At 41.8% G+C, this 10,070-nt stretch overlaps 1 protein-coding gene across 1 annotated transcript; it reads left to right on the top strand.

The window, feature by feature from the left end:
• Positions 1-8,078: 8,078 nt before the first annotated feature.
• On the top strand, positions 8,079-9,803 carry LOC122019167 (phosphatidylinositol 4-kinase gamma 8-like). The gene is made up of 2 exons (XM_042576664.1): positions 8,079-9,304; positions 9,377-9,803. Exons 1-2 carry the CDS (start codon positions 8,079-8,081, stop codon positions 9,801-9,803), a joined length of 1,653 nt encoding a protein of 550 aa, XP_042432598.1.
• Positions 9,804-10,070: the final 267 nt, after the last annotated feature.

The raw sequence follows: 10,070 nt of genomic DNA, 5'->3' as shown, positions 1-10,070 counted from the left end.
TCAGCAAAGAAAGCTAGAATGAGAAAGCACAACCCACTCAAGAAACAACTTCTAAAGAATGTCACAAAACCAGAAGAGGGACAATCCGACCGGTCATTGTCGTTTGGGAGTCATATCAGGTGATTGGTTGGGATCCCATATTTGGTCTTTAACTGATCTAGGGAGTTGTCGGTAAAGCTAGACTCAATCGACCTATACCAAGGAGAATAAGACGATTCTCTAGCCATGAAGGATATCACTAAGCTACAAGGGACACCTGGTCGAAGGTCGATCAAAACAAGAAACAACCAGGAGGAATTGAAAGACTTACTAAGAAAGGAGGCGCAAAAGACTCAAAGACGAAGAAGATGAATGGCGAACATAGGATTAATGAGGGTGCAAGGAGAAGGGCATCCTTATCTAACCTTATATATCCTGGCTCGGTTAACCATGGCCATTTTGATCACCATGGTTATATAGATGTGACGAATATTCAATCATAGGATCGGGTGCATGGAACGAATAAAGTCTATTGATGAAGGATGCTTAGTCTTCTCTATCTTAGGTCACATTACATTAATGTGATACAATCTTGGAGACACATCGGTGCATTTCGGGCTAGGGAATTGAGGCACATGATGCAGGTGATGCATTTAAAAGGGATGGCTGCATTTAAAGGTGTCACATTAGAAGTATGTCGACATTTAATTCATAATCTCTTCAAAAAATATGCAAAAGATCTACCACATGGCTTAGATAATCGAGATGGTTGGGATTCCTCCGTTAGAACACAATTAAGTCTAGTCAATCAGACTCTTGTCTCTTTCGACTGGACTTGAAGAAGAGACTTAGGATCAAGGAGGTAATATGAGAATACCACGCAGATACGGGAGAATAGTAGTCTGGCTGAAGTGGCCAGGGAAAAAGTTGAATCGACCCCGATCCCAAGGCATCCTCAGCGCCTTGTCTCCTTGACGTCTCAACAGAGACGACCATGGGGCTGTCAAGGTGGGGCCAGCGCACAGGGCCCCGCCTCTAGCGGGGCTCCTTTTTTTTGTAAAAAAATTTTATATATTTTTTTAAGTAAAAACTAATAAAATATATTCATTAGAAAAAAAAAATTAAAAGATGTAATTATAAATTTTAAAATATTATGGATTTTTTTATAAAGGTGCCCCTAAAAAAGAGAAAAATCTGCACGAGAGTAGAGGAGTCTTTTCCTATTTCTATTTTCCTAAACCCTAATCTTTCGGAATCCACTTTTGTTCGACCTCAAACTCTTTGCCCACACTGATACCCATCGTCTAGTGTCGTGTCACCGCCCTCGCCCACCGACACTACATAGTAGTGCACACATGTAAACCCTTTGATTTAAATGAAATTTTCTTACTTAAATTAAAGGATTTTTTTTTGCACCGAGTCCTTTAAAGTCTAGGACCGGCCTTGCGCCTCAACTCCTTGGCACCCCCGTCTCTTTGGCACCTCATCTTTTTGACACCTCATCTTTTTGACACCTCGACTCCTAGGCACTTCATCTCCTTAGTGCCCTCGTCTCCTTGGTGCTCTATTTCCTTGATGCCTTAACTCTTTAGCGCCCCATCTCCTTGGCGACCCTACTCGAAATCCTGAACTATTTCAAGAAGAAGATAATGCTTGAGTGGATTTTGAGATTTTGGAAAGTTTCAGGAAGCAAATAATAATCTCGTAGGAGGAGAGGACATAGGGATTAGTTCTTGCCCTATAGAAGGTAGTCCTCCTTAACGGCTAAGTATGTGAATAAATGTATCTAAACCCTAATTATCGCTCCTCTTCGTTCCCTAACTTGAGTGTTGGAGTGGCTATGCCTGGAAACCCATGGACGTCATTCTAACTATTTTTCCTTGGTTAACTTCTGTCCAGATCTTAGTAGCTAGATCTCCTCATCTCCTCGTTGTTAGGCTATTAGCGACAAGTTAACAATCATGTCAACTCACTAGTGGGTTCATTCATCGACATTCCCAGATAAAATCATGTGTTCCAAGTATAAGGATTCTTGCACAAAGTCTCTCCGTCACACGACTCATAGTCTTACAATGAACACTACGGCCTTACATCACAACAATTTCCATTCAATTGAAAAACGAGTAGATCTACTTATACTTATATTGTGAAAATAACAATTATTCTCTACTAGTTAATTGTAAATATGGAAGAACAAAATAATCTTATATTCAGAAAACATTACTTAAAATTAGCTTTGTAAATATGAATATAATAAACTAAATTATATAATTGAAACATTTAAGTATAAAATAACATTTAGAAAATAAATTTAAATTTAAAAATATAATTAATAATATTAATTGATGCTCATTTAAATGATTTCTATAATTATTGTTTTTTAAAAAAAAACAAAGTAATGTTTTGGAATATTCAATGGATTTAAGTTATTTATTAATAATTTAGATTGAATATATAATGTTTTCATTAAAATATTTTATTCTAATTAGGTTTTGTCTCATTTCAATTTAGATCAACTACTTTGACTACCTTTTAAATGTCTTGTAACTTGTTATCATTTTGTAATAATAAGCGTGAATGAATGATAAGTACAATGTTAAAATTATAACGTATAAAATATCAGAGACGTTTGTATTTTTTTTTAAATTAAAGGAGTGACGTCACCTCTCCTGCCTTTATAAAATGAGAGTTCCTAGAGCTCCGGTCATCCGGTGTGTGTTAAATGCTAATCGATCGGAGGTATTATAACAATTATAATTTTTTAGCTGTTATAATTTTATAATTAGTATAACAGCCACTACCGTTTGTTACAAATAGTAGCGGTATAATTGAATTTGCTCCTCTAAGATTAACGATTGTAATAATTACACAATCTTAATTACTTACCTAATAGATTTAGAATTTAATGTGCGTGGTAGAAACTAGAGGGGCAGCTAACGATTTAAAAAAATAGCAGCCCTTTTTAAATTTTTGGCCCAATAAAATAATAATAATAAAGGTGTTTTGATTAAAGATAAACTTAAAAGGGTACCTCTTAAAAGAAATAAAAGAGATTTATCAGAATTTATCGGATCAAATCATCAAATCAAATCAAATTAGTTTTAGGATTAGTCTAATAATTCTGTTATAATTATTAGAATAATTTTTAGAATTATTCTGTTATTTATTAATTGGTTAATTGACCGAGTACTTGTTTAAACCCTATATATTGTATTATTTTGAGGGCAAGTATTAACAAACAATAAGATTAATTATTACTCTCCTATTTTATCTTCTTTCTATTCTTCTTTTAACATGGTATCAGAGTCATGATCCTTCGTTCCTTCTCTTTCTCTTAATTTTCCCTCACAAATCCTCTTCTCTTGCTTTTTCTGCCGCCGTCCAAGACAAAAGAGGAGTTTCTTTTTTTTTTGAAACCGCAAAACAAGACGACAAAAAGGGCTTCTCCTTTTGTGCTACCGCCGCTGTCCACCGAACGCCGACCAAACCTCGACAACAAGTGGTTGCTCCAGCCAAGGCTTCTATTTCCTCCAAGAGGAGTTTCTCCAGGCGAAAGGCCCCCTTTCCGGCGATCCAGTCTCTCTACAAGATAAGTTATTTTACTTTAGATGTCAAATACTCAACACTATCAAGGAGGGCAAAAACAAAATTCAGTCCGATGTCAAATTTGTGGCATCATTGGCCATACTGGAAATCTATGCCCTAAAAGATTTGATTACTCTCGGGTAAAATGTCAAATTTATCACATCATTGGTCATCCTAGAAATCTATGCTCTTAAAGATTTGCCTCAAATTTCATTGGTGGTTCTACAATCTCAAGACAACCGTCTATTTCACAAGCATATCCTAAAGCTCTCTCATCTGTGCCTACTTGCGGTAAAACCCCAGAGTTTTCATCTACTGATTGGTATATTGACACTGAAGCAACTCATCATGTCACATCGGATTATAATATCCTTACAGACGTAATGTCATATTATGGCTCAGATACGGTTCAAGTAGACGATGGCTCAGGTTTGCAAATTGCTAATCTTAGAAACACATATATTCATTTATCTAATCAAACTTTTCACATGCGCAATATCTTTCATGTTCCATCTATCACTAAAAATTTACTTTCTACCCGTCAATTTTGTCTTGATAACAATGTCATTTTTGAGTTTCATCATAATCATTATCTTATAAAAGATAAAGGAACAAATGCTATTGTGTTTCATGGGAGAATCAAAAATGGCCTCTACTATCTTCAAAGTTCTTCAATCAAAGCTTTTGTTGGTGAACGCACAAATAAACCAGCTTGGCATGCTCGACTTGGTCATCCTTCTCTTCATATTGTCCAGTCAATCATCAATAGGTATGGTTTACCTACTTCCATTACCTCCTCTCCATCTCATTCATGTAGGGCCTGCATGGAATCTAAAAGTCATAAACTACCTTTCTATTCATCCGATTATATTTCTAATTTCCCACTTGAATTAATTCATTCTGATGTTTGGGGCCCTGCACCTATTTTATCTAACCAAGGTTTTCAATATTATGTTACCTTTATTGATCATTTTAGTAAATATACTTGGCTCTATCCTATGAAAAGAAAATATGATTTATTGGATATATTCTGTAAATTTCAAAATCAAGTTGAACGATATTTTAATCGTAAAATACTTTCATTTCATTATGATTGGGGAGGTGAATATCAAGCTCTCCATCGTCATCTTGTCTCTTATGGAATTGTTCATCGAGTCTCTTGTCCTCACACTCCAGAACAAAATGGCTCTGCTGAGAGAAAACATAGACACATAGTCGAAACTGCCTTAGCTCTTCTTCATCATGCATCAGTTCCACGTAAATTTTGGGATGAAGCTGTTACCACTGCTGTATATCTCATAAATCGACTCCCTACTCCATTGCTCAATCATAAATGTCCTTTTGAAACACTTTATAATCAAACTCCTAATTACACTTTTCTTTGAATTTTTGGTTGCGCATGTTATCCATGGTTACGCCCCTACTCTAAACACAAACTTGACTCTCGTTTACTACAATGTGTTTTCCTTGGTTACAACAATTTACACCATGGTTATCGTTGCTTACATATACCAACAGGTTGAATTTATATTTCACGACATGTTACTTTTGATGAGACTCTATTCCCTTTTTCAGTATCTACTTCGATCTCTCCTCCAGATACAAGTGACACCTTCTTAATACCACCTAATATTGTCAGAAATGATGGCATCCTAGGTCCTGCTCCGCTCTCTAATAACTCCCCTATACCATCAGAATCACCTCAGGATGCTGCTCCAATCTTGGAAGCCTCGTCGTTCGAAGATAATATGCTCTCTAGTTCTGAATCCTCGGATAATGCAAGTCCGTCATCTACATCACCATGTCAGCCTACTTCCTCATCACCATCAACAAGTGATTCAGATGATAATGCTCCTCGTCGCATGCTTCCCATTAGTGACATTTATGAACGTTGCCCACCAAATGCGACTCGATATCCTCTTCCACGGGCTCTAGTGGTTTCTTCAAAATCTATTGAACCAACTTGTTTTACGTAAGCAAACAAGGATCCAAATTGGCGTAGTGCAATGGCTACAGAATTTGATGCACTTCTTCGCAATGGAACATGGAGTCTAGTTCCACGCACTTCCTCAATGAATGTTGTGGGCTCTAAATGGGTATTCCGTCTTAAGTATCAAGCTGATGGTTCTTTTGAACGATACAAAGCTCGACTTGTAGCCAAAGGTTTTAGTCAGCAACCAGGTATTGACTTCAATGACACTTTTAGTCCAGTCATCAAGATTACATCTGTCAGACTATTATTATCGATAGCTGTTAGTTCTAATTGGCCTGTACGCCAATTGGACATCTCAAATGCGTTTCTCCATGGTCATCTTGAGGAAACTGTATTTATGGAGCAACCATCTGGGTTCATTCATCCACAATTTTCATCTCATGTTTGCCAACTTAAGAAATCCTTATATGGTCTTCGACAAGCTCCTCGTGCATGGTTTCATCGACTATCCAATTGGTTACAATCTCAAGGATTTTCTGGATCAAAGACTGACTCATCTCTATTTCACAAATATAATGATGGGTCTATGATATTTTTTCTTATTTATGTGGATGACATCCTGATAACCGGTGATGATCACAAGGGCATCATAACATTATTAAGTATTCTCAATCAAGAATTTCCTACCCGAGATTTGGGTATTGCTCGTTTTTTTCTTGGTATTGAGCTTATTCCACATGAGGATGACTATCTTCTCTCTCAGAGCAAATACATTACTGGACTTCTTCAAAGAGCCAAAATGGATGGAGCACGTCCAGTCTCTACACCAATTGCTATAAACAACTCTCCATCTTCATCCTCTCCTGCTCTGTCTGATCCACAGATTTATCGAATCATTGTTGGAGCCTTACAATATGTCACTATCACACGCCCTGATATTACTTTTGCAGTAAATCGTGCTTGTCAATTCATGCATGCTCCAACTGAACAAAATTGGGATAATGTAAAAAAGAATACTTCGCTATTTCAAAGGTACTATTCTACATGGTCTTCTTTTATATCGTCAATCGTCTCGAGATTTACATGCCTATAGTGATGCGGATTGGGCAAGTTCTCCTGAAGATAGATGCTCTACTAGTGGATATGCAATATTTCTTGGACGAAATCTTATCTCATGGAATTCGAAGAAACAACCTACGGTATCTCGTTCAAGTACTGAGGCAGAATATAAAGCTATAGCAAATACAACGTTTGAAATTATTTGGCTTCAATCACTTCTCTCTGAACTTCATCTTGCATCAAATATTGCACCAAAAATTTGGTGCGACAATATTGGAGCAACATATCTCACAGCAAATCCAATCTTTCATGCTCGTACAAAACATGTGGAGATTGATTTTCATTTTGTTCGTGAACGTGTGACAACTCAACAATTATCAATCTCTTATATCTCTGCTGAGGATCAAATTGCTAATATCTTTACTAAGCCATTATCCAGACAACGTTTCAACAAGTTAGCAAGCAAACTCAACGTCAAAGATCTCCCGTTAAGTTTGTCGGGGTTAAAAGAGATAAAAGAAAATTACCAGAATTGACCGGATCAAATCATCAAATCAAATCAAATTAGTTTTAGGATTATTCTAATAATTCTGTTATAATTATTAGAATAATTCTAAGAATAATTTTTAAAATTATTCTGTTATTTATTAATTGATTAATTGACCGAATACTTATTTAAACCCTATATATTATATTATTTTGAGGACAAATATTAACAAACAATAAGATTAATTATTATTCTTCTATTTTATCTTCTTCCTATTCTTCTTTTAACACCTCTCTCTTTTACACCATCATTACCAAAATAATAAAACTCAATCTCGTGATTTGCCAAAAATTCTTCGTCTAAGAATATAATTCTTTAAATTGCTCGACAGCGAAAGGCCGAGCGGGTGATCGCGCGTGGTTTCAGGCTGGAATGGAAGCGGCGGCCATTTTTAGCTAATCCGTTGGTGCGTGGAATCCATCCCATTAACGGCAATCAGCAGATCACCATCGACTGAACAAGAAACAACAAACTCCATTCAAATCCAAAGAAGAAGAAGAAGAAGCAGCTGCTAAAACGAGCAGAATCAGGAACCAATCCATCCATCCATTTCTAGGAGCTCCCAAAATTCTTATCATCGGCGCAGAAGCCGGTGACGCGCGGAGCTCAATAAATGGCCAGAGGTGGAAGGAAAAAAGTAGAGCCCTTAGCCCGTGACTGACGTAGAGAGAAGCAGAGAGAGGAGGAGAAGGGTGGCGGTGGGGTGATCGATCCGATCCAGCCGTCGACGAACCCCGCAACGCTAGCTGCACCCGACGACCGACGAGCTTCTGTTCTGCATCCCTTATGTTCTATCTCTCTGGTTCCTGACTTTTCACTCTCCTTCCCTTTTCCTCTTCCTTTTGATTTTCGATGTATTGTCCACGGGAAGAAGAAACCTTAGCAGTGTTAATGGCGAGAAGTGAGATGGTTAACACGAGGTGAAAGGACACATGCATGCATACCGACCACCCCCACCGATGCTCACCGCCTTTCATGGCTGCCGCCGTCGCAGTCGACCATCGCCATGGCCTCAAGCCGCCCAGTAGGCACCGCCGATGCCTGCTTCTCTCCTTCCCCCATTTGCTCTCGTTCTTCGAACCTGACCCGCCGCCCTCCGCGTCGCCTGCGGTGGCGCCGCTCTCTGCGCGCTTTGATGTCCACGTTAAACGCGGCGGGAAATTCACCCGCAGCGTCTCCACCCCCTGCCTCTGCTCCGACGCCGCTTCTGCACTTGCGGCGGCGGCCGCCGACGAACCCCGGAGGGACCGCATCGCCCGACTCGAGATCGTCTCCGGCGGCCGTTGCGGCGCAGTCCACGCCCTCGTCGTCGAGGCAGAAATCGCGCTGGCCTCCGGCGCCACGCCAGTCCCCGTCGGCAACGGCGTCAGCGCCGCGCACTATCTCTTCGACCGCTTCGGGGAGAACTTCGCCGTCGTGAAGGTGATGGACCTCGATGGCCCGCCGCAGCCGCAACAGGGGCGGTCCGTGCTCAAGCACCTGGCGGCGCAGGCCAGCGAGATGGGCGTCCGCGAGGTCGCCGCCTACCTCCTTGACCACGGCACCTTCGCCGACGTCCCGCCGACGGCGCTGATCATGATCAGCCGTCCCGTTTCCTGCGAGCAGACAGCGGTGACGAAGCGCGTCGCGTCGATCCAGCGGTTCGTGCCGCACGAGTACGACGCGGGCGAGATCGGGCCGTCGCGGTTCTCGGTGGCGTCAGTGCACCGGATCGGAATCATCGACGTCCGGATCCTGAACGTGGACCGGCACGCCGGAAACATCCTGGTGAAGAAGGGGAATGGCGGTTGCGGCAACGAGGCGACGGTTGAGCTGGTGCCGATCGACCACGGGCTATGCCTGCCGGAGCATCTGGAGGATCCCTACTTCGAGTGGCTGCACTGGCCACAGGCGGCGGTGCCGTTCTCGGAAGCAGAGGAGAAGTACGTGGCGTCACTGGAGCCGTTCCGGGACGTGGAGCTGCTGCGCGCGGAGCTACCGTCGCTGCGAGAGGCGAGCCTGCGGGTCCTGGTGGTGTGCACGGTGTTGCTGAAGAGGGCGGTGGAGGCGGGGCTGTGCCTGGCGGAGATCGGGCAGATGATGACGCGGGACTTCTCCGGACTAGGGGAAGGACCGAGCGAGCTGGAAGCGCTATGCATCAGCGTGGAAGAGTCCATGAGGAACAGCTCCCTCTCTCCGCCTGACCATCCTCTCCCGCAAAGGTAATTCATAAAATTTTAGAAGTATTTCGTCGGTGTCTTCTTCTCCCGCTGCAATTTAAATCACGGAAACAGCGACGACGAGGAAGCGAGCGGCGAGGCGGCGGACTACCTTTTCGACATGGACGATGACGACGGAATATTCCCGGAGAGGCGCACAGAGGACGACGTTCTCGGCGTGCCCCTCTTCCTGCGGCGCCAGGTCGAGGGTCCAACTAAGGCCTTCGACGAGCACGACTCCTCCACCGGCGTCGACGTCAGCGACGGCGAAGGCAGCGTGAAGGAGCACAAGGCCGCGGCCGCCGGTGTCATCGCCAAAAGCTTCAGCTTCTCGGCGGCGGACCTGAACCACGACGGGATCAGAAGCGTTTCCTTCGAGGGACTGAGCGAGGAGGAATGGAGGCTGTTCCTGGCGCGGTTTGAGGAGCAGCTGCCGTTGGCTCTGGCAGGGAGGCAGAGCATGGGGTTTAAACAGAGGCTCGGCACCTCGTGCGAGTTTTGACTCACACAACAAACTAGAGTCGACTGCTATATACGGGAATTATTTGGATATAGGCAAAAAAAAAAAAATATATATATATATATATATGCAAAGTTTGGCCATAAAATATACATTGCAAACTTTGTTAACTAGTTGTTGAGGCAACACATCTCTCTCTCACTAATAGATGAGAATGCCAAGTATATTCTGTAATTGTAACTTCATGTGTATATGTATAGAAAACTTGTTTGGATTAATAGTTTACTCGCCTTAATACTTGGGTTTGAT

Source organism: Zingiber officinale, chromosome 9A (genome assembly GCF_018446385.1).
Source record: "Zingiber officinale cultivar Zhangliang chromosome 9A, Zo_v1.1, whole genome shotgun sequence".
Lineage (NCBI taxonomy): Eukaryota > Viridiplantae > Streptophyta > Magnoliopsida > Zingiberales > Zingiberaceae > Zingiber > Zingiber officinale.
The sequence above is the reverse complement of the archived record's forward strand: the minus strand, read 5'-3'. Positions and strand labels throughout refer to the sequence as shown.

What these genes read in the sequence shown, in the direction of transcription:
- LOC122019167 (XM_042576664.1), top strand. Translation starts at nt 8,079, where the DNA reads ATGGCTGCCGCCGTCGCAGTCGACCATCGCCATGGCCTCAAGCCGCCC. An exon ending in GACCATCCTCTCCCGCAAAG is followed by an intron (nt 9,305 to 9,376) that starts GTAATTCATAAA and finishes TCACGGAAACAG; the next exon opens with CGACGACGAGGAAGCGAGCG.